Source organism: Rousettus aegyptiacus, unplaced genomic scaffold, assembly GCF_014176215.1.
Source record: "Rousettus aegyptiacus isolate mRouAeg1 unplaced genomic scaffold, mRouAeg1.p scaffold_m13_p_14, whole genome shotgun sequence".
Classification (NCBI taxonomy): domain Eukaryota; kingdom Metazoa; phylum Chordata; class Mammalia; order Chiroptera; family Pteropodidae; genus Rousettus; species Rousettus aegyptiacus.
In genome coordinates this window covers 51,112,522-51,136,461 of record NW_023416289.1, presented here as the reverse complement: position 1 = coordinate 51,136,461, position 23,940 = coordinate 51,112,522, and the positions used below count along the sequence as shown (strand labels likewise).

Genomic DNA, 23,940 nt, shown 5'->3' with positions numbered 1-23,940 from the left:
AGTTGTTCAAATCCAGTCTGTCTAGAACTCAACTCCCTGCCTACCTCCTCATATTTCCTCTTAGTGAGAAGGACAGCCTCCTTCCTCCCCCATATCCCTGAGAGCCATCTGGAACCAAGCCCTACAAATTCTGCCTCCCTGCTTAACATCTCTCAGCCCCAAACCCTCTGTATAGTTCGAATCCTTGCCTGACTGCCACAATAGCCCCAACTGGTGCCACAAGCTCACTCCAGCCCTGTCTCCAGCTACTTCATCTTCCCTGTTGTAGCCTGTGTGAGCATTCGGCTACAATACAACTTGAACCTGTCCCTACCCAGCTTAAACCCTCTGGAGGTCCCCATCACCCACAGAAAGACCATGCAACTTGGAGGACAGATGAGGCCCTTCTGATGGGACCTCTGTGGAACCTCACCACACTCTATGCCCTGACCAGCCTTGCCTTCTAGCAACTCCCCCTGAAGGTACGTCACTCGGCCTTGCCTCATCCCTCATCTTACTCTGTACCCTTTTCTGGAATGCTGGTTTTCCCTATCTTCCTGGGGCACACCTGCACATCTTTTGAAGACTCAGCCTGGGTACCACCTCCTCCATGAGGCTTCCCCTGCACTTCTCTGGCAGGCCCAACCCTACCTACCACACCCTTACCCTCGCCAACTTCAGTTCCCGTGACTCTCGTTGCACAGACCTGTTATACATCTCTCTCCCTTGCATGATTCTGCCACCTCTCTCTTCTATATTTTATGTTCACATCCCAAATTCTCTGCAGCATCCAGCTCAAGGCCAGCTCAGGGTCAGAGGAGCTCAGTAATTTTTGCCAATTGAGTTCTCTTCATGGAGATGTATAAAAATGCAAGAGGCAGGTGGAGCCCAAAACTTTGACCTGGTAAATGGATTAGGTTTTCTACACTTGCCTTTGGTAAGATGGTATAAATGTTAGTTTTAACTTCAGTGCCTGCTCGCCTAAGTTACGATCTGTTGCTATTGGTGAATGGAGACAAAGATGAAGACATTTATAAAAACCAACCAACCGGTATCCTAATGAAACAACTTATATTTTTGAAATGTCACAGATCATCAAAAGCCAGTGAAAAACTATGTATCTTTTTTGTAGCCAAATCTGTATAGTAATTTATTTCTCTTCTTCCAAGACAAGCAGTGAAACTAGGGACACTTTACCTTACTCTTATCCTTTAATTCCCTTGTTTTAACCATTTGGTCGAGATATACCATAACAAAAGTCCAAAAAGTGTACTGCTCATTGAGTCTTTATAAATTGAGCACACTTGTGTCATTGGCATCAAGAACCAATTTAGCAACACCCCAGAAGTCCCCACTCAGGTCCCCTCCCAATCAGTATCTGGATCACCGAACCCCGTTGTAAAGTCTGTAGTATGGTAATGATGGAGTGTTGGATGCTGGACAGACCTGTTTGTAGACACGGCTCTGCTACTAATCACACACCCTCATTCTTACCAGAGGTTTTACCATTTGAGGCAGGTCATAATGAGACTTCCTTTTTTTCATGGAATTTTACTTCCCTTTGGGTTGCACTTATAGTTTACAATAAGCCACAATAGTTTACAGAAACACAACTTACAAAGCATTTACTCTGCACAAGCTCTTTACATGCATGTCTCACTTAATCTTGACAACAGCCCTATGATGGAGGTTAGTAAGTGACTTACCCAGCATCTGTAGCTTAACTACTCTAGTCCTGAAGTTGGTTCATTCCACTGCATTATGAGAAATACCTAAGGAACAAATTGAGAAAACAACAAAATATTTGAATGAAAGCAATATATTGGCCACTAGGTTGTCTTCTCCCTAGCTAGCATCAAGATGATCCACTACTGTAATTGGTCCTTCCTTGCATGTGACCACTCTTCACAGCCCTTTATCCCCCATGGGGTCCTGTCTCATAACCAGGGAGTTTGATAAGGGCCCAGCATGCTGGGTTTGCTGCACCCACAAGCTCTCACAGACAGCCCTGGAGTTTTTCAAGTGCAGGGGAGTGTTAACCTCTCTACTGCCTGAGAGCTATTTCAAATCTCTGGACAAATTATTAGTCTTTCCTTTTTTACACCCTCTTCACTTGACAAAATAGCCCAAGACCACAGAGACTGTGGAAGTAGAACTGCATGGATGATGGTCAGATTTTGAGATGGACAAGATTTCAGAGGCTAGTGGAGAGTTTCACTGTGGTTAATACCCTTTGGCTTTCTACCCAGTCATTGGTGCAACTGAGCTCATGCCTCTGGCTGTGGCTCCTGGGTCTACATGCCTTTGGCTCCCTCCTCCCAGTGTACCAACTAAGAAATTTCCATCTGTTCACATGCCCCAGGCAGCTGTACAACTGCTGCTGGGGGAGGGCGTGGCTCCCTCAAGGAAACTCTTTGCCTGGACTCCCCTGGTTCACAGGCTTGGCCAGATAAGGCATGGAGTCTCTGCTGTTTCTTTACACTGCTGGTGTCTGATGGAAGGGTGCCTGCTAGGAGGCCTAAGCGAGTGGCACATCTTGGCAAATTTGCTACAGCTGAGTTCTGGTTCTCAGCCTTTCGGGTGCAGAGACTGGATTTCCTCAGCACACCAGGGATGATCAGCCCTTGGGTGGTAGACTCTAGTTAACTTAATTTCCAAGAGTCCAAGGGAATCCAGAACCTTAATTATTATTGACTTACAGTGGTGGTCTCCTATACTAAGCCACCTTCAGAGCACCCCTTATTCCTGGTCTCGAGTGACAAATGGTGGTCTTATGACCAGATAATGGTTGATCAACATGGAATGAAAGAAAGGGGTCATGTGAGGGGCAGGTAGACACCAACCATGAACCCCCTCACAGGACAAATGCTGCACTTCAAAGTCCCACTTCTCTTTCCTGCCCCCCAAATGCTGTTTGCTTCATGCCCAAGATTGACTTGTTAACTATTCCAGGGTTCTCCGCTGAACTTGCCCCTGCTGCAGATGTTAGTATCACTGGTTAAACGAGTTACATGGATCCAGTGGGCCTACACAACAATAATCTCCACTCATTACGTGTGGCTGTAATCAGTTGAACTCTCAGAGGAGAAACTTAATTCCTTCATCTCAAAATTCTTTCTTCTTATGCACTATTTATAAACACCTCTGTGCAATGTTTTTCTAAATATATCAATAATCTAGAAACCAAACTCTTGCTGAAACTGACCTGCCGACATTTGCCTCTCTGTCCCAAATGGAGCTGCCCTGTCCTGAAATTTGTGGTGCAGTGGATGGAGTATTGAGAGCCCACGAAACTGGTTCTAGACACACTAATTAGTGCCACTAACCAGAAGTGTGACTGGGGCACATCAGTTCTGGGGGACTAATTTTCTTCATCTGCAAAACCGATGACAATACTAGCTCTTCCCATTCCAGAAGCTGCTGGGAAAAGGTAAGCTGCTCTGTATGGCAGTGAACATTGCTATGATGGAGCTGTTTTCAACAAAATGTTCCTGTCTAGGTTTCTGAGACCAACTGTCCTCTTAGGGACTGCAAGTGGGAAAAGCATCCCATGTTTGTAGACTGTTGGGGTCCTTTAGTCTCATTCTTTGAAAAGGGAAGTGTGTTCAGGGCTACTCTTTCCCTGCTTGACTTTGCTTCCAGTCAAAGTTCCATGTGCTCAGGAGCTTCCTGAGTTAAGGGACTGGAACATAGACTTGGATTGGTAATTTTCATTTATTTATTTATTTTTAAACAGAACCTCCTTCCAAGTGAAACCTTACAGTAACAGAAAATATGTGAAAGTACAGCCGCTCTGGTGACTAAATGGTGGAGACGCGAAGCCCTCTTCTGGGCAGGGTTTTACCCACCCAGCCGGTCCCTGAGGTAGCCCTGTGGGTCTTCTGGGCTGGTCCACGGAATGGTTTGAAAGCTAGATGTGTGCGCATGCTCAGAGTGCTGGCCTGTTTCTACAGTAGCACTCTAGAAACTTCTGTTCCTAAGACAAGAGGAGAAATCTCCACGGCTCAGACTCAAAACTGGACTGACTCTATGAAGAGCTATTTTGTCACCCTGTCTCTCATCTCACCACAGGAAGCTAGCTAATTATGTCCAGTGAATCGCTTTACCCACCTGCGATTGAATTTCGAACTTTTCATCTATTAAATAGGAAGCGAGACCTGCTAGGCGGTATTCGTTGTCAGATCCACACAATATAAAATATGCAAAGTAGATGTTCAAGAAAGTATAGTTTCCTGCCCCCTCTTCCCTGAGGCTGAACCTTTTCCCCTGCTGGACGCTTCCAGCGTCCCTCCAGTATTTCTTCCCAGTCGTTTACTTTGAATGCACCTCCATTTAGCACTTACCACAATGTGTTGCAGTTACTTGGGTTATTCACTGCAGCGTCTTAGTGCGTCCCTTGCTGGACTGCACTCCTTAAGACAGTGTTTTGCTGGGCCCAAGTAGACGCTCCACACCTGACGTTTGAATGAGCGTCTGTGGAATCTGTCCTCAGTCCCTCAGAACTAGGCGCACACACGAAAGAAAGACGAGCGTGTGTGCTGGGCGAGGGGGCGGATTCAGGTGGCGGAGCATTACCACAGTGGTCAACCACGCCAGAAAAGTACTTTCCTCTGTGGCTAAATAAGTGCAGTTTCCGTTTCACAGAGAGGCCTCGGGCCTAAGCCGCCTGGGTTTCTTTACCTGTGTAACACAGGTAAATAAATTTACCCGCTCCCAGCTCTAAGGGAAACGCTTTAGAAAGGACTGTCAGTATCGCGGAACCGCCGGGCGACAGGCTGCCAATTGCCCCAATTTCCGAGAGAGTCCGGGAAGCTAAGCAGGGCCACCTGTAGTTGTGGCTCGGGACCCCAAATCCAGCGTGTAGGAAAGTCCCACCCGTCACCAATGACTCGTCCGAAACAAATAGGCGCCTAAATCATCCTCACATTTTATTGGTTAACGGTGCTGTCAGTCTGCGGACACAGGCGGAGGCCTATGGGAAATGAAGTCCTGGAATGCCCAAGTCCTTCTGGTACTCGCGTTTCTGCTTCCGGTGTTTAGTGGCCGTACGAGTGAGTGCCCGGGCTCAGGGTCTGGACTGGGGTTCGAGCGCCGTGGGGTCAGGCCGCCCAGTTAGTTGCAGGGCCCCGGCTGGCGGGAGCTGCTCTCACCCGGGGCCTGGGCCCGCTCGTCGGGTGGCCGTGGCCGGGTCGAGATCTGGGGTCCAACCATCTCAGGTCGAGGTCCAGCGAGCAGACCGCGGAGCAGGATGCGCCCCTTATGCTGACGGTGCCTTCCTTCTCGCCTCCCATAGAGCCCAGCGGGGACGATCCTGGCTCCGTAGCCACCGAGGAGACACCGTCCCCAGGGCCCGCCTTTACCCCATACATCCAGAGAATGTCGCCTGCGGAGCAATTTAAATCACGCTCTGCGGGTCAGTTATCCAGTCCACGGCCAAAGGCCCAAGCCACTGTCCACTTCCTGCCATAAACCAGCAATGTGACCTTGGGCAAGTCCCTGGGAGGAGGAGTCTCTGAGCCGTGACTGCTTCAGCTTGGAGAGTTCCTGCAGGAGTATGTTAACTTTCCAACTCTTAACATCCTGTATGTCTGTTATCATCCTTGCTCTTAAAGCTTATAACATTAACCAGAGTAAACCTCCCTATTTAGGAGTGAGTTACGATGCCAGGACTGAGGAATCCTGAAATAGCCCAAAGCTGAGAATCCAGCCAGGGGGGAGGCAGTTGGTTAGAGTATTTGAATCTCCGAGGCCTGGAACCGCTTTCAACCCGGTGCCACGCTGCAGGGTGCTGCTCTCCAAGGTACTGCTACCTTGAGCGCCCTCTCGGACTTACCCTGCACATTCACTTTGTGACACTGAATAGTGCCTTGTGGGATGGGCTGTTTATTGTCCCTATTATATCCAGCAGCTCATACTCATTCTTCAGTATGGATACCTGGCATTTTCTCAGCCTTAAGTAAACTGCTATGCAAATAGAGCTTCGAGCTGTCCTAGTTTCCAACCAGATCACCAGTCCTTGACCCCTTCTATCAAACTTCTGGAGCTGTGTCCCCAGTGACAGAGGGCCAGACTCCACAGGCACCAGGACATGGGGAGGAGAGAACAGGAAGGCTCTTTCCTTCACCTAAATCCTGTGGGGCTAACACTTGTAGTTTTCACTACAGTTCACTCTGTCATGTTATGCCTCTAGTTCTAGAATTTCAAGTTCTATGTAGTGACCCCTATCTGAAGGTGGCTTCCCAGTGAGGTAAAGGAAGGGGTTTGAACTTCAGAGCACAGCTGAAAGGTTCTTCTCTGAGCTGAACAATGGCTGTAGCTGTGGACCAACATCCAGGCTCAAGTACGGGAGGGGCTTCGAAGAGTGAAACTGGCAGAAGGTTCTCACTGGGAAAATGAAATTTCCCCTCAAGGTGAGATACAGGAAATTAGTGCTGAGTAGTTAAAATAGAGGAACGTGAGAGACAGAGCCACCTGGGGTTAACAGCAGTGTGGGGGATGTGTAGCACTTTGCTGTTTGTGTCTGAGTGGAATCTGTTTATCCCCTGGGCCTGTTAGCTGCCACTTTCCTCCCAAGTTCAGACTGACTCCTCAGAGAATGCCCAATGCTGCCTACTCCGAGTGTTGATCCTTAAATGAGAATCACTTAAAGTGGCTGGAGCACCACTCAGGAGCACAGAAGAGCACATAAAAGCTGTTCTCTTTTTGAAGAACAGCTGGCATTCAGCAACAGCCAGCCTGAATCAAGGGGCTCCTCTGGTCTCTATTGACATTACCGAATCTTTGCGTCCTATTGCAAATTAGCTTTATTATTGATTGGATCTCTTGAGTTTTGCCTAAGAGTTGACAGGAACAGCCCCAGGAAAGCTGGTGAGCAGCCTGCAGTAGGCCTGCTTCCACCCTTTATCTCTCTCAAGTCTTCCACACATCCACACTCCTCCCTGCCCTTGCAGAGATTTGCGTAAAACTTATTTCCCCCTTTGCTTGTATCCTGCCTACAGAATTTTGACCACTCCAGTTCTTGAAGAGAGACAGGAGATACTCTCAGAGGAGAGGGAACCCTCAGGATCAGAACTGGGTTTCCTAAACATCCATTTGAGGTCAGCACAGACAGAACCCATGTGTCTGTTCCAGGCACTGGTGAAGCACTCACAGCCAGAACCAGAGAACAGCTGAACCACTGTCCCAAGGTAGAACTCCAGTCCTTCCACAAGAGAGGTAAGAAACAGTCCTTCTTTGTGTATCTGGATCTTGGTAGGCAGGATTGTGTAGTGCAGGTGGGGGAGCTTCGGAGTCAGAGAGCCCTGTGTTCAAATCCCAGCTCTGCCACATACTGTATAACCTAAACAAGTATGAAAGGTTTCCAGCACAGGGCATAGGTGTCCAGTAAGTGTTAGCTTATTTCTTCCCTTTCTTTCTCTTCCCCTGCTCCCTTCCTGTGCGCCCCTCCACCATTCCATTTAAAAGCCAAAGGAAACTCACTTGTTTGTTAGTTTCTTCTGAGTCTATTTTGTCCCCTGCACTCTGATTCAGGCAGTATAGAGGCAGTTCATCCAATGGTAGCGTGTTTTAAGTAGGGGTGTTGTTTTCTTAGGAGTTGGTGACATTTGGTGGTGTGGCTGTGTATGTCTCTCCCAGGAGGCACAGAGGTGATCAGAGGAACCACCTGGAAATAAGTTGGGAGAAATCTGCAAATGGAGCCTTGCTAGGTAATAATGCCTTTCTTTCTTTACAACTAAATTAGCTATGAGGTTTCTGTGGTATTCACCACTCCAGACCTTTTGAGTTGAGTTTTTCAAATCCATTTTGTCAATTCCACTTGGAGACATATAAATCTAATGCCATCATCAGTGCTGTGAACGGTGTTTCTGGAGTCCACAGAGGGTGTTGCATTGAAGCCCGACTTCGGAAGGTGGTAACACCTCTGGCAGGTGCCTGGATAGGTGGACATGGATATGTAGCTAGAGATTTGGGCCTGATTTTTTTTTAATTCTCTCACACTCCTTGACATTACTTGCACTGAGCCTTCCCAAGAATCTCTTAGACTTTTTTTTTTTTAAATTCCTCTCTCTCCTTCCTGGTATTTAGTTGTTAGGATTAGATTCACCAAACCATGACATCTTCTATTTGTCTCCCTGCAAACAGATTTTCCAACTCACAAGCCCAGTGTGAACTCTCATATGGAGGATATAGAGCCACAGAGCTCAGATCATCAACGTTCCAGAGGGAGGGAGCATGTGAGAGGCTCCCTAGCGGGTGGGTGGGGGGGTGGGGAGGGCAGGGAAGAGTCCAGCCTCGCCAGGTGCCTGTCCTAAGAAAAGCCAAGACATGGGATGAGCTGGAGTGGCAGGGCCTGGAGGATGAGAAGGTGGCAGGGGTGCACTGGGGCTATGAAGAAACCAAGATTTCTCTGGAAATTCTCAGTGAGTCCGAGATCCATGAAAAACTCGGCACCTGCCATCAGAAACGACAGGTGTACTGGCCTGTGGCTGAGCAGCTGCAGGAATGTGGTTTCCTATGGACTCTGGAGCCATGTCACCACTGGTTCAAAAACTTCCAGACCCACTACTGCAAAGCCAGGAGCACACACAGGCCAGGCACCTGCCCCTTCTATGACGAGATGGACACCTGATGAGTCCCTGGGCCCTTGCCAATACCATCAGTGCCTTAGGGGTGGCAGACCTTCTCTGCAATGGAGGGGACTCCAAAAACTAGAAGGCAGTCCTGGGAGCTATGACAGAGGATGGAATGGTAATAAAATGGCAGAGGAGCCCCAGGAGCCCAGAAGCCATGTTCCCCAGGCTTTGACAGGGAACCCCAGTGGTAAGCTCTTCCCACCACTGCCCCTCAGAATAGGGGGAGAGTCATGTGGGAAGCTCAGAGACTGTAAATCAGGAGACATGCTTATTGTCTGTCACTTTGCTATCACTACTCTGTTCCTGGAATGGCCCTATCAGAAGGAAAATTGGTGACTTTAGAGGAACACTATTTACTTCTCCTTAATGTTAAAATCAACCCCCCACTGAACCAACAGTCCTGGGGGACTCACAAAGGCCACACTGAGGGTTCAGCTCTGTTCTGTAGCAGAGGGATCTCTGTGCCTGCTTTCAGTATCAGTATCATAGAAAGAGGAGAAGAGGTTGAAGTTTCAGTTTGTTTCCATCTAAAGTACCCCACAGATGTGAACTCTGCATGTACTACATACCATAGCCTGCCACCTAAAGACTTGTGTTCTGGGCAAGCTGTTTTGAGTATCCTGAGCCTCCATTTTCTCATCTGTTAAATGGACAGTGACAGTATGTACCTCCGCAGGCTGTTAAGAGGGTACTGGCGCACTGTTAGCACCCCGCAAATGTTAGTTTTCATTATTGTTACTATAATTATTAAAATAGATGTATTCACTGTCACATACTCTCACTTAAAGGGGTACATTTCCTGAGTCATTGAACTTTTTCTTCTGAAGACCTCTTCTCATTTCACTTACCACTTCCAGGTAAGAGTAGAGAAAGGGAATTACAGATGAACTCTATGGCTCTTCTTGCTTTCCCGTGAGCGGAATTCCAGTTCCTCAGCCAGACAAAGTCGAAGTCTCAAGGTTGGACAGACATGAAGAACTTTCGTATGATGATTTCTGAGACTTCAAGGAAATTTGGAAAACTTCCTGTGCAGGTGGGACATGAGTGAAAGCTAGTAATTCCACCAACAGAGAAGATGGACTTGGAATTCTGAATATGGACGAGCCAGCACTGGGCAAGGGCTGGGAAAGGAACCCAGGCATCTGGCCTTCCTGGTTTACTGTTCTCAGTGGTCCTGAAACCATGGGAATTGAGAGAACTGAAAAGCCTGTTCCCCTAACTTTGAACCTCAGTTACCTTGAAAAGTAGATACAAACAAATAATTAGTGTTTATGGTTTCCTTCTTAAATTTCTACGTGAATTTTAACTATAACTATCATTAAACCAGGTAGGTAGAAATAAAGGAGCATGGATAACCCCAAATTAAAACTACAGCCAACTTCAGATTGGAGGGATGAATTTCTCATAGTTGAGTGAGACCCAGAAGTCTGCCGGTCTTATCCATGCTTCCACCACCTTACAGTTGACTGGTCCCTGGTTAATGGAGAGTTGACTATGTTCTGTCTGCTGACATCTATGACTTCTTTTTAAGTGTCTGGTAAAGACCTCTTTCACATTGTTTCCATTCTTCTGAATTCAGAAAATCGGTTACACTTGCAGTTTCACTTCATTCTTTCAGATCTTGAAACAAGGACAGAGAATGAGAATTCAAGCCAGGACATTTCACAGGAAGTAGAATTCCCTGGGGATTATTAGAAAGAGCTGAAGTGGACGTTTCCCAATCAATACCTTAACTGGAGGAAAAGCTAGGAAGGTGAATACGAGGCAGAAAAGCAGTGGGAAATATCCTTGAAGATGGACAAGAATCACCCTTTCCTCCAAAAAGAGACTTAGGGAAGCTGTGTAGGAGAAAAATCCAACATGTGTTGTGACTGTGGAAAAAATTTCCGCCAGAGCTCACATCCAGTTGTCCACAGATTAGCCCACATTGGCAAAAAGAAACCTTTTCCAATGTGGCCTTTGTGGGAAAAGCTCTGGCCGAAGCTCACATCTGGTTTTGCCACCAGACCATCTGCACTGGGGAGAAGTCCTACAAGTGCCCTGAATGTGGGAAGGGCTGTAGTGATCATTCTAACCTCCCAGCACACCAGAGTCCACACAGGAGAAAGGCCCCATAACTGGGGAGCACTGGAAAAGCTTCAACCAGAGCTCAAGGCTTTTTATGCACTGGAGAATCCACACAGGAGAGAAGCCCCATAAGTGTGGTGAGTGTGGAAAAAGGTTCACCAACAGCTTGCACTTCAGTGCATACTGGCGAACACACACTGGTGAAAAAACCCCACCAGTGCCCTGAGAGTGGGCAAACATTCAGTAAGAGCTCCACTCTCACGAGCCATCAGAGGATCCACACAGGAGAGAAACCTTACGAATGTCTTAAATGTGGGAAGAGTTTCAGCGACCACTCAAACCTCATCACCCACAGGCGAATTCAAGCAAAGAGACACCCTATAAATGTGGGGATGTGGGAAGAGCTTCAATCATAGCTTGAGTCCAATCACACACCAGAGAACCCACACAACAGAAATACTCTACGAGTGCAGTGAGGGTGGGAGGTGATTCAACAACAGTTCACATTTTAGTGCACATAGGAAGACCACGTGGGAGAGAGGCTCTACACAGAGGGCAATGTCTTTAAAGGTACTAAGGTATCTGTCCTCACGAGGGGTCTATACTGCCCCTTGCTCTATAACACGACAACCCAGAAGGATGGAGAGAGGGGATACAGATCCCAGCCCAATAGATCTTATTTTCTCTCTCTCACTGAATGCTCACTTGCCTTTTGAAATACTACTCAGGGCTTTCCTATCCAGCCTGTTGGCACGGAAGGTGATTTCCAGAGAATTTTGAGACTAGCTCTGAATGTGACAGCAGCACTATCTCAGTGTCTTCACTGTAATTCCGTGCCTTAGTTTTTGCAGGCTGGTAATATGAGGGTGAGATTCTTGTCCCTGGGATCCTCCCTCAAAGACGAGGGGAGGCTCTGCCTTCCTGTGCTAATGGCAGTGACAATAGCAGGGTCAGCTGTAGAGCCTGTAATGGCCGAGCTGTTCCTTCTCAGCACCGGGCTAAATACGGATTTATTAACTAAAACTATTTTTAAAGGTCTTCCATTGTTTTTTCCTATGGGAGGGTGGTTAGGGCCATGGATGTCTACATTTCCCCAATTCTTTTTCTTAGGATTTACATGGGTTACTTGAGAGAAAACACCTTATTATATTTGGGGGAGGGAGAAAAGATCACTAGAGGTTGACTTTCTAAATCGTAAGCTATTCTTTGTCTCAATATACTAGGTTGAACCATATGACACTGCTGTTTCTGATCTACAATATCAGCAACTTCATGATTCAACCTAAAAGAATTTTTGCATGGCGGAATTACTCCAATGCCTGAGGAGCTGCTGTAAAAGCCACAGAGCTCATATTTATCCTAAAAATGTGAGAATGGGTCTAAAGATCGTGAACGAGGATAATTAAGGGGATAAAGCCATCTCTGTCTGTAAATATGTCCAGAGCAGTAACTAAGAACCATGGCACTAAGAAGACTAGTCTTAGGTGGAGGGTTTACCTCTGTATCACCTGCCTCTGACAAGTGCACTAGGTCCAGTCTATACTCGGGGGTCCAGGTCCTCCAGGGGAGGCCGTCTGCAAGTCGACAGCTCCCCGAGACATGGTGTCTGAGAGCAGAGCCCCTGGAGGGACTCTGACGTGCAGAGCGAATGGTACTTGGAAATAAACAGAACAGTTTCTCCCTCTTAAATTGTTTCCTTGGTGTGTGTGATTTAAAAATATTTTCCCACTACTTTCCAGAAACCCAACAACTATAAAACAAAGCATGATCTGGATATAGTATGATTGTATCTAATTAGACTTATAGAATGATTATTAAGTCTTTTTTTAAGAACATAAAGAACTTACCCAAATAAGGATTTTCTGTCAAGAGCAGTCACTTTGATGGGCTGTGGCCTTTATATATTGTTGTCACTACTGAAGATGTTCTTTGAGTTTTCCTTTAAGAACCGCCTTCAAGCCACCTGAGAAAGCCTCATGTCCATGTACTTACAGCACACAGAGCAGTGTCTTGCACATGGGAAGGAAGGCTAAATAAATGCTGACAGTACCAAAAACTTGCTTATTATCTAGCCCGGTCCTCTTTCTTGTCCATGAGACGTGGCTCTGCCTAGTGTCTGCTTCTCCAAAATAGAATCTCTTCAAAGGACGTCAGTTTGCTGCTTTTGAGACTTTTCAAAGAGCCCTTTTGGGAATGGCTTTCAAAAACGTATCCCGGAAATCTGAGTTTAGAGTTTCGTATGGCCAGAAAATAAGTCTCACATGGATTATTTTAAATCACCTCATTCTTTTCAATGTAAAATACTTTACTTAGGTGGAAATTCGTATCAAGATCTATTAGGAATGTCTTAGACCACATGGACCTACAATTCCACGGTCTGGTGGGCATGACTCAGGCTTCCCCACTGATTCAGCTCAGGATGGGGCTCCCACTCACCCGCTTCGATAACTTGGTTCCAGCTCCAGAGACCATGACCTTCTTCCTTCACTTCTCTCTAGGACTAGAGCTTTACAGTCTCTTCAACACAGCTGTATCAGTCCTCCAGTCCAGAACACAGAGTGAAAATACTAAGTCGCATTTTCTGAGTATTATAGTGTGTCAGGCCTTGTGCTGAGCACTTCATTGCAGGGTCTCATTTAACCCTCTTGGCCGCTGTGAGCTGGTGCTAGGATTACGTCCATTTCACAGAGGGGAGAAACTGCACAGAGGCAGGACTTGGGCTCTCATCTGTCTGACTCCAACATGGGTGTCTCTATCACTGTATGTCAGTCTCCCAATTGTATAAACTGCTGGGAGGTATAGCGCACATGGGGGCTGGGCTGTAAGGTCAGTGCACAGGGGATGATCGTGTATGGTCTACAGCAAGCCTGAGAATCCCTCCCACAGTGCATTGGGAAGGGCGGCGTCTCTCTCAGGCCTCTGAGATGCCTATGTGCCGAAAGCCCATTAGACTGAAATGTGCTGGAGGCAGCAGGATCCTGTCGCACACGACTACTTTAAGAAACCACCAAATCTTTACTGTATCACACATCCTACCGGGTGTTTCTTCATATATTACCTCCGACTGCCCCAACAACCCTGTGAGGTAGTTGGTACTACTCTCATGTTACAAATAAAGAAACTGGGGCTAAGAGAGGCTCATTAACTTGCCCAAACCACTCAGCCGGTAACAGGGACCTGCAGTCACCTGAGTCCCAAATCGGTACCCTTGATGCATGGCAGCTCCTCCTCATCCTAAAGGCCTGGTAGGAAGATACTGGGGTCAGTGGGAGGGACGGAAGTCCACCCAGTCCCACACATGCAGGGAGGCATCGCTTGCTGCAGACAGCAGAGTTCTCGGTTTGCGGGGGTGCCAGGTGTGGGTGGTGACCAGTGGAGCTGTGTCTATCCCATTGCCGTCTAGGAAGATGTGACCTCTGTGAGTGAACAGAGGTTCTACTTGGCCCTTCATTCCATCCCAAGACGTAACATCATAGATCTGGACTGTCCCATCAAAGCCTGAGGAAGAACAAGAAAAGAGATTGCTGACACTGAATCTCTAAAATCATTTGTATAGTTTGCTCTATGGTGCAACAGGCTTTGATGAGGAATCAAATAGTAAAAAGACACTTAATGGCCACCTGAAAGGTATGGACATCTGCCCTCATGCCGGCAGCTGCTGACTCCATGGGACATGTGACAAGTACCTGTTGGATGTCTATTTCGTACCAGGACTGAAGCTAATCCTGAACATACATTCTTTTAATCCTCACAACTGTGTGAAGTTCTTAATATTTACCCCAGAAAACTGAGGCTTAAGAGACTTTTTCAAACCTTTCCACTTGCCCCAAATTCTAATCATTGTCCATCAGGGTCCCTCTCAGCAGATGGCCTGTCTCCTAGTGGGGAAAAAGAAGCCTTTACTGGAACAGTCCCACGTCCCCCCCACGACCTAGCTATCCCCACACTCAGTCCATCCTGCTGTCTTTTGTTAATGGAGAGCCAGTCTCTCTATCCACGCTTGCTTCTTCTGCCCTTCCTGGACCCTGCCATTACCAAGTATCACTTTTTGCTCTCTCGACTATTCTTTTAACCTCTTCCTCTCTCAATGGAACCTTCCCATTGGCCTTTAGCGACCTTCATTAAGTTCCCCCATTCAAATAGATGCTGCCAGGCCAGACCCAAGATATGGCTGCGAGGGGGCTTGCTACAGTTCAGAAAGCAAGTATCCTGAGGAGCACCCCTGAGGTCCTACCACCTTTTTCTGGTACAGTCATGGCTGTCCCACTGCCTTACTATCTGAAGGCCTCTCGACCAACCTCAGAACGGAATTCCTGGTAAGGGCAGGAAAGGCCAGAGTGGGGAAGGGCCCGCCTCTGAGGACCTGGAGAGTTAATGTGGGGCTTCTCTGTGAGCAACTTTAACTTCTGCGGCCAGATTTACTATGGGGCTTCAGGCTCCTTCCCGAGCACCATCCAGCCCACCAGAAGGGAAACCCACACAACAGACACAAAACCTGCTCAGAGGTACCTGAAATGGCCAAGCAGTTCTCCAGGCCTGGAGCCCAAGTCACTCGCAGCAGCTCTGGGTCAGGGCTAGGTGTGGACACTGGGCACTGGACTGAGCTCACAGGATGACAAAAATCACGGGGGTCAACGAGACAGAGCTGGCCATCTGAACAGAGACTGGCGAAGCTGGGCCCAGGGCCCTGGACCGTGCCCCCAACTTCTGCATACCACCTTGCTCCACCAGACCCAGGGCTGGGGCTGCCATTCTCTGATGGGGCCCACTTCTGGCGGGTGTCTATAAGCCCCAGCCGGCCTGAGGTGCAGCAGAAGGCAAAGGTGTCTGCGTCCAGGACCTGCAGGCTACTTAGCTCCTCGCTGTCACTGACACCTGGAAGCCAGAGGGTGAAAGACAAAGGCTGCTGGAGTCGGATGGGTCTGGCAATTTGGTAGAGCAGGCTGGTCAAAAGCCCCTTCCTCTGGGACACCTCCCCAGTCCCAAGAAGAATGAACCACATCTGCTCTCTCCTGTTCATCTTGCCACATTCCACTCAGCTGGGTGGATGCTGGTCCCCAGGACGGCCTCCCCCAGTCCCAGAACAGGAACCCCTTGAGGCCAGGGCTTGCTTCTCATTCATCTTGTGTCCCCAGTCTCTGGCATTCAGGGTTGAATTCAGTTCAAATGTGGTTGAGCAGGGCAGGGCAGCGGGTACTGCCTGGTGGAGCCGGAGAGGGCGATCCATGCTGTACCTGAGGTATACATGGTCTTCTGGGATTCCAGATCCACCACCTGCAGACTGCTGAGCCGCGCCCCGTGGAGGACTCTGGGTGCCACTGCTGGGAAGACGGCCACGCGAGGCCAGAGATGCCCCTCTTTCTCGTGCACAGCAATAGTGCTGACAGCTTCAATGATATCTGAAGGAATGTGGAAGAGGCAAAAATCCAGAATATTAATAGTTTAAAATAGTACATGGTGAAAGCTGGTCAGTAGTCTTCCTCTGTTTACAGAAGGTCAAGGAGGAAGGAGCTGATAGTTGGCAACAGAGGATATGGAGACATAAACACTCTCTTATGTTTACATTTTGAAACTGTCAGAAGCACTTCAATTTCTGTGTAATTCTTCTTATGAACTGTTTTGCAAATGGAAGATAACGAATCAGAGCCGCCACCTCAAAACCCCCCAAAGCGGTTCTGGCTTTTTACAGTTTTGTGGAGAACAAATATAGAGAAAAGGAAAGAACACACTGATGGTGTCACTTACACCTTAATTGAAAATAACAAGAACAGAGTTCTTGAGTATCATTTTTTAAAAAACATGTTCTATGACCTAAGTAATTTGCTGAAGCCTTATGGGTAAAGGTACAACACAAATGTCTTCAAATGTAAACTGAACATGAAAGCCCACGTCCTTTTTACACTGAATAGAAGAAACGCACCTGACCTCAAGTTGAATCAAATTTTAGTTTTGTTTGTGTCAGCCTGCTGGCTTAGCAGAGCAGGCTCTGGTCTCCGCATCTACATTTGAGGCTTTTCTTAACAGGAGCCATTTAGAACAAAGTTCAGAACAAATAGTTTGTGATACAAACTACTTAAAGAAAGACACATGTTTTCCATTTTATATTTTCTTGCTCTAAGTGGGGTTCACTACTGGGTTCCTACATACTTTGAAGAAAAGAGAGATCGGTGTATTTTTTGAATTCCAATACCTATAAGAGTCAGCAGGAAGAAGGGATGGATGAGAGGAGCACCGACACAGCTTATACAGCAAGTCCCCTCGAGAGAGCTCCAAGGGCACATACGGGCTGGGCTGCTTACTGCCCCCCAAGCCTGTGGGCTCTTGGTGGGCTGAACTCAGATTTGCTCAACTTACCTGCTCCTACCACAGGAACTGCAGAGGTCCTGAGCAGACATGGCAGCTGAGCCTCAGGACCAGAGTTTGCCCCTGGGGAGTGCCAATGAGGCTGTGGCTCATTGGCAGATCTTCCTGACCTCCAGGGCCACACTGAAGTGGCTCACTCTGCCCTTTCCCTCTGCCCTCGCTCTGAGGAGCCTCCAACAGATTCCCCAGAAACCGCTGCTTTGAGTCAGGGGATGGTTCTCAGATGTGATCTGTCTCCTGATAGCGGAAAGGAGGAGGCCAAAGGAAAGGCTTCAGAGATCTACTTCTAAGAAACAGTGGAAAACAAAGGCTTCGGAGCCCTACGAGAGCTGCTCTATAATTACAACAGGAAAGAAATACGAGTATCTTCCTCTTCTCTCTAGTCTCAGGTAAAATGCCCTCCTCTAGGAAATCCGTATCACATTTTCCAAACCAGTCCCAAACTGAAAAGAGAAACCACTACAAATCAAAGCAAGAGACACAAGGAGGTACCTCCAAGAACTTGGCAATTAGACAAAGAAGATTGTGCCTAAAGATTAAACCAGCACGGAATGGGGCGGAGCAGAGGCAGGCACGCCATTAAGGGGTCAGGATGGCACCCAGATCTGTACTACCGAGCAAATGCACTAACACCTGAGAGGGGCTGATCAGCCTAGGAGGCCAAGAAAGCGCTGGGGCCTGTCCAGGGCAGACGGAATAGTTAACATCAAAGTGGAAGTGACAACTCAACCCAGTGGCTTCCACAGCCCTAGGTGTGAGAAGAGGCCTCAGGCACCGGCAAGGGGCTGGGATACCAGGTGGGCCTAGCCAGTGATGCCTTCGCACACTGGACACTTTCTGCCTAAGACAGCTGATGAAAACACCACCTGGAAACCTCTGAAATGATTCCTCTTGTGATGGTTATGTTTCTCATGCAGGTTAAGTCTTCTACAGGCAAGGAATAAGGACCTGGAATATTTCACTTTTAGGGATACTTATTTTTTCATTATAAATGAAATTGTATTCTGGCTTATGCAGCAGACTTGTGAATCCGGTGAGTACATCTGCCCCTATGAACGGATGAGATGTGTTCTGGACGTGCAGACAAAATCAGGTTTCTGAGACATCAAAGCTGTAGGTCAAAAATGAACTTTGGAAAATTCACTAAGATAACACTATGCTTTTAGGTTTCTAGGAAAACAGCTGGCCAGCCTTGGCCAAGCTCTGAAATGTTCTGCACTGATATCTAGGGGCAGATAACTCTTTATCTGATTTGCTACTCCCATAGGAATGTCAGAGCAAGCCCTCTTGGGCCATTTGCTCCCCTAGGCCTGGGGCTACAAGTTCTAACCAGTGCCTCGTACCTGGGCACTGTCAGGACAACAGGCAATGTGAAGGCGCCTCCAAGTGGTTAGTTAAGATTTATCTCCCTCTCATCCTGAAACTACTACTGCCTGACTCAGCCTATTTTTAGGCGAGCTTCAAGTTACCGGCAGAAGGAGAGACCAAAAGATCAAAAGAACAGAACTGAGAGTCCATATCACCCAGCAATTTCACTCCTAAGTGTCTACCCAAGAGAAATGAAAACATATGACCACACAGAGACTTATACACGAATATTCATAGCAGCATTATTCGTAACAGCCAAAAATCAGACCCATCAACCAGTGAATGGATAGACAAATGTAGTATATCCAGACAACGGACCATTATTCAGCCATAAAAAGAAACAAACTACTGATACATGCTATGACATGGCATGTCACAGCAGACTTCAAAAGCATTATGTTAAGTGAAAAAAGCCAGATATGAGACCGCATGGTATATGATTCCATCGATATGAAATGCCCAGGAAAGGCAAACCTATTATAGGGACAGCAAGTTGATTACTAGTTGCCCAGGGCACAGTGTGGGCATGGCATTAATCGTAAATGACATGATGGATCTTCCTGGGGTATGAAAATGTTCTAAAACTGATTGATAGTGATGGTTATTTAATTTTAAAATCACTGAATTGTATACTTTTTTGAATGTGTGAATTTCAGTAAAATTATAGAAAAATAGTAACTATATGTGATATAAACATCTGGAAGCTCTAGCATAAAACAAAAAGAAGAAACAACAAAGGAAGGCCAAGAGGGTCAGCGACCTGAAAGCAAATGAGTATAGGAACTGCCTTTCTGAAGCAGTGACACAGGAAGAAGCCAATAGCTGCAGCCAGTTTCTGGGAAGCACCCATGTGACAGGTACAGGGACCCCTGGGAAGAGGATCATACAAGCAAAGGGCAGTGGCCCTCACCTTTCAGGCACACCTCCCTGCAGGCTGACAGTGCTCTGACTGAAGGAGAAATGGAAGGGCTGGGTCAGGGCTGCAGGCTCTGGCACCTGTCTCTGCCAAGGAAAGGGCAAACCCACTGCTGGAGGGAATGCTATTCCCCACCAGGGCAGGCTCCTCCACTCCCGGAGGGAACGAATCCACGCCTCCTGCCCCTTTCCCATTCCTACTGGGGAGAAGAGTGACTTCTCTGAGTGGGAGACTGGTCAGCCCAGCATCTTGCTCACTCGCTGCTTTCCTTCCTTGAGGCTAGCAAAGAGAAGTGACCTCCTCCAAGTGGCCCAAGCTCTGCCTTCGCCTCTGTCCCTGACTGAGGAAGAGGTAGTTCACTAGGAGCTCTGCCTATGACTGGATTGGGAAACTCAATTCCTGAAGCAAGTTACAGGAAGCTCCGTTTTGGGCTTGCGTGCCATGCCGTGGTTGCCAATTCACCTCTGCCTGCATTAGAGTAGACACTGCATTTTAATTTTGACCTGGCTCTGAGTCTACTTCCTAATTGGCTCAGATATGCGGGTGGAGGTATATGAGTGTCAGCCAAGTCACATTCACTCACCACTGTCCTCTGAGACCCGCCACACCTGCAAGGCCACTGGAAGGCCACTGGTCACCAGCAACCTATTCAGGATGGAAAGGAAATCTCAGTCCAGAGAGTGGGGAGCTCACCCATATCACTCCCAACCTTTCCCCTCTCCAGCCCACTTGGCTTGGGATCCTACATGCCCCACCCAAGGAAAGCTCACTACAGGAAACATCGTCCAGACCAGAGGAAGAGAGGGCTCACCCCACTTTAGGACAGGCCCACAGCTCGTGGAGAGTCAAGGCTTCCATGTAGTATAATGTGTCTTAGAGAGGACACCAGCATGGAGCCTGAAAACACAGCCCTGATAAGACTCTCAGCCTCTGCCAGCTGAGCTATTATCCCCAGTCACCTACTATCAGCTCTCTGAGAAACTAGTAGCATCCTTCTCCCTATTTCCTAGAGCAGCTCCAGAGATCTGTGAGTTATAGTAGTCAAAAGGTCTCTGAGGGACCAAGAAACCAGCAAGCAATAGATTCTTATTCCAGATGTGTGTGTGTGTGTGTGTGTGTGTGTGTGTGTGTGTGTGTGTGCGCCCATGTGCTGATAAAGAGGTACAATTCTCCTGACTTTTCCAGCCACTCCATCCTGAAAGGAAGGTCTGGATGACAGAGCTGACCATACCTGGTGTCTGGCACGTGCTTCAGATCAAAGACAGACCTGTGTGAAAATCCTCCATGGCATACCTTGAAATCTCTTTCTGGGAATAAGCCCTAAAATACAAAGAGGTGGCCAATCAGATAAGAGTGTGTTCCCCAAAGGAATGTTTCAGATGAGCTCTAGGTAAGGAGCCAGGTCCCAGCCTGGCAGGAAGCCACCAACGCCACTATGCTGGCAACAGATTTTTCTCCCTGCAGAGCCTCAGAACGCCACTAATTTGTCACTGCTGGTCTTAGCTGCCTACATAGACAGTTTCCTTTCTTTCCAAAACCCTTCTCCAAACCTTTCACCAGCCCTTCTCCCTCTAGCTTAAATGTCAGCCTCTAGGTCTTAGAGGAGTCACAGAGGCTTAGCAGCTTCAACAAAGAAAGCTGGAATGTATCAGCCAATGAACATATCCCCACTTCTCCACTACCTCCCACCTATTCTTCTAGCAATAAAAATATAACTCCCAATCATCCAGCATCTACTATATAAGACACTGTGTTTAGTGCTTTATCTACTTTATCATGTTGCATTTTTACAACCACCTTGTGATGCAGGTACTATGAATTACCCCTGTTCTAAAATGATAAAACTAAGGCACAGGGAGCTTTAGCAACTTTTCTAAGATCACACAGGAATTATGCTGAGAATGTGAACCCAAGTCTATCTACCAAGTCCATGTTCTTAGCTGCTAGATTCTAGTACCTCCATGAGAAGAACTATAGGCAGGGGAAAAGGAGGCCGCACAAGAAGAGGAAAAGCCAGTGGTGAGTAAGTCAGGTCTCTCACTAGGGCTCAGTCTGGGCAGGCTACTGGCTCAAACTTGAGTGGTGGGGATGGGGAAATCAAGAGCACTAACTAGGCAGGAAATTTCCCCCAGGGTAACAGGGCCCAGAGTGCCCTATCAGATGACTCAGAATGATTTTATAGCACATCAGACAGCTAGCAACTCTTTTCTTTTTGACACAGTCTCTTCTCTTGGTTTCTGAAACACTGACCATTTCTGAGATTCTTACTTCAGAGTAATCCTTGTGGGTTCATCTTTCTCTACCCATTCCTTAAATGTATTCCCTGAGGTTCTGTCTTTAGCCATCTTCTCGTATTCCTAATATAGTACACATTCACTCTAGGTGACCTTAACCATTCTAAGGGTTTCAACCACCCTCTATATCCTGACGGCTTCCTAAATCTATTTTTGATAAAGTAACATTGACCTCTTCCTCTAGTAGCCCTCTGCAAATCACAGGACATTCCTTAGCACTTATCTCTGTGCATATCTGCCTCCCTCTTTTAGCCTAAAAAGGCAAGTCCAAGTGCTTGTTTCTTTCTTTCTAGTACCCAGGACATTTAGACAATAAAGAGCTCCATAAAAGTTTAATAAATGAGTAAAAGTAGATATATATACTCAGCATTTATATTTCAAGTTACCTGATTTTCTTTTATAGAAAGTCTGAGTGGCAACATCAGATGAAGAATTTCATTTTTTTTCAGGCTTTCATAGCCAGCAACAAATATTCCTAGAATAAAAAACAAAACAAAACAAAACAAAAAAGAAGTAGCTATGACAAACTGCTACAAAGATTCTGGACCATAATTGGGTCCAGAAACTCCACCAAACCTTCCGAAGCAAAGACAAATTCCTTTGCCATTGGTATGCATGCAGCCTTGTACTGGGGGATGGAAAAGATGTAGATCTTAATAAGTGCTGATAGGGTACATAATTGGTACGGATGACTAAGAGGCCCTCAGGCTCCCGGAAAAGTGGACAGGATCCTTTTGGGCTGAGCTCCTGAGTCCTAGCCGGAGGAAGGGGATTCTATCTCTCACCTTTGTCACCAATCCATTCAAGTACCCGAGTGGCTCCTGAAAGGTCGAATGCATGAAAATCCTGGTACCTGCATGACAGGAAACACAGTGTTACAGAGTGCATGGCACTTTACAGCTCTTAAAGCACTGTGAGATAGCAGTATGGTTCAGTAGTTGGGGGCCTAGGCTCTGGAATCAGGCAGACCGGGGATCTAGTCTTGTTACACATTTTGACCCCTGTGTGACTGGGACTAGGCCAGTCACAAGTTCCCTGGGCCTTGGTCCTCATCTGTAAAATGGAACTCTCTGAGTACCCAGGCTTCCTAAGCTTGACGTGAGGAAGCAGATAATCTGTTCAGGGTTCGACTCAGAGGCCGGCGCAAAATAATTAACTACTTACCACCCTCGGCAAGTACTGCTCTTACTAGTACCTCACACAACTTGTGCACACAGGAATGTGCCATTTCCTAGAAGCGGGAGCTGAGGCCCAGGCGGGGTTCTTCGTAAGGTCCCGCCCCACAGCCAGCGCCGGCCCGGCCCACGCCAGGTTTCCCTACGTGGTCCGCCTCGTGCCCATCCCCCCGCCAGGTCAGCTGCAGTTCCGCATTCCCCATCCCAGGACCACACGATTTACAAGCGCAAGGATTCCACCAGCCAGTCCTCCGCGGGTTCCATGGCAACTGTCGCTTCCGGTACCCCACTTCCGTCTCGGAGGCTTCTAGGGCAGGAGCAGCCCTCTCGCGAGGAGTGGACGAGACTTGCTCGGGGCCGGGGGCGTGCCCTCACGTCAGGGGGCGGGGCCTAAGTTGCTCGAACCCCGTCAACCACATGCTGTGCTCTCGCCCAGCTACTTTTGGGGTTCTCCTGGCAAAAATCTCTGGAAAAATGATGTAAAATCCGGGATTCCCAGGATGTCAACTCTGGGCGAGGCCTGAGGGTCCAAATACCGTTCGTTTTACGTCCGGGTATTTGTAGATTAGAGGGCCATGGCCAGATGTGATACAGGACGCCCAGTTAAATTCGAATTTTAGATAAACAACGAATATTTTTTTCTTATTAATTTTCTTATTTTTTCTTATGTGTCCGTGCAACTTAGGAGATCTTATTTGTTAAAATGATATGTTCCCCTTCAGTACAGGAGGCCGCTGGTGTAAATTTAACTGGGTGGTCTGTATTTTTATTTGCTAATTCTGGCAATCCTATCCAAGGTCAGAGATAACAGTAAGAGGGCAGCGGGGTCTGGATCCCAGCTGGTCTCTCTCCCTTGATGCGCTGGGTGCTCCCCTCAAAGCTTGGCATGAGGATGAAATTAATAGGAAAGCAAAGACCCATCCTCCTGTAGTGTAGGTAGCTCTCTTTTACGGGTAAGGAAACACAAGAGACTTGCCTGTGCCAGTAAGAACCCCAAACCTGGTGCAGGACCTGGCATTCAGCAGTGTTGAGTACCTGCCTGCTGCATGAGTGAATGAGGAGGAGTCCTGAGTCAGTGCCAGGCTGGTTCCATGGAGTGTTCTGGGCTTTTTCCAGTCACTGAACACCCTGTCGTCCAGCCCCCT

General features: G+C 47.6%; 1 protein-coding gene across 6 annotated transcripts; it reads right to left on the bottom strand.

Annotated features, from left to right (window-relative positions):
• Positions 1–6,764: 6,764 nt before the first annotated feature.
• On the bottom strand, positions 6,765–23,861 carry WDR73 (WD repeat domain 73). Of its 6 annotated transcripts, none has more exons than XM_036231908.1 (9): positions 23,019–23,861; positions 22,406–22,473; positions 22,007–22,095; positions 20,558–20,646; positions 19,910–19,971; positions 15,914–16,078; positions 15,189–15,554; positions 7,459–14,177; positions 6,765–7,318 (listed from the first exon to the last, which is right to left on the bottom strand). In XM_036231908.1, exons 1-8 carry the CDS (start codon positions 23,057–23,059, stop codon positions 13,942–13,944), a joined length of 1,116 nt encoding a protein of 371 aa, XP_036087801.1. In that variant the 5' UTR covers positions 23,060–23,861; the 3' UTR covers positions 6,765–7,318; positions 7,459–13,941. The 6 variants fall into 6 exon arrangements, with proteins under 6 accessions (XP_036087801.1, XP_036087800.1, XP_036087798.1 ...); XM_036231907.1 differs by having other exon boundaries at positions 6,765–7,642; positions 7,755–14,177; XM_036231905.1 differs by having other exon boundaries at positions 6,765–7,911; positions 9,461–14,177.
• Between the last annotated feature and the right edge of the window lie 79 nt (positions 23,862–23,940).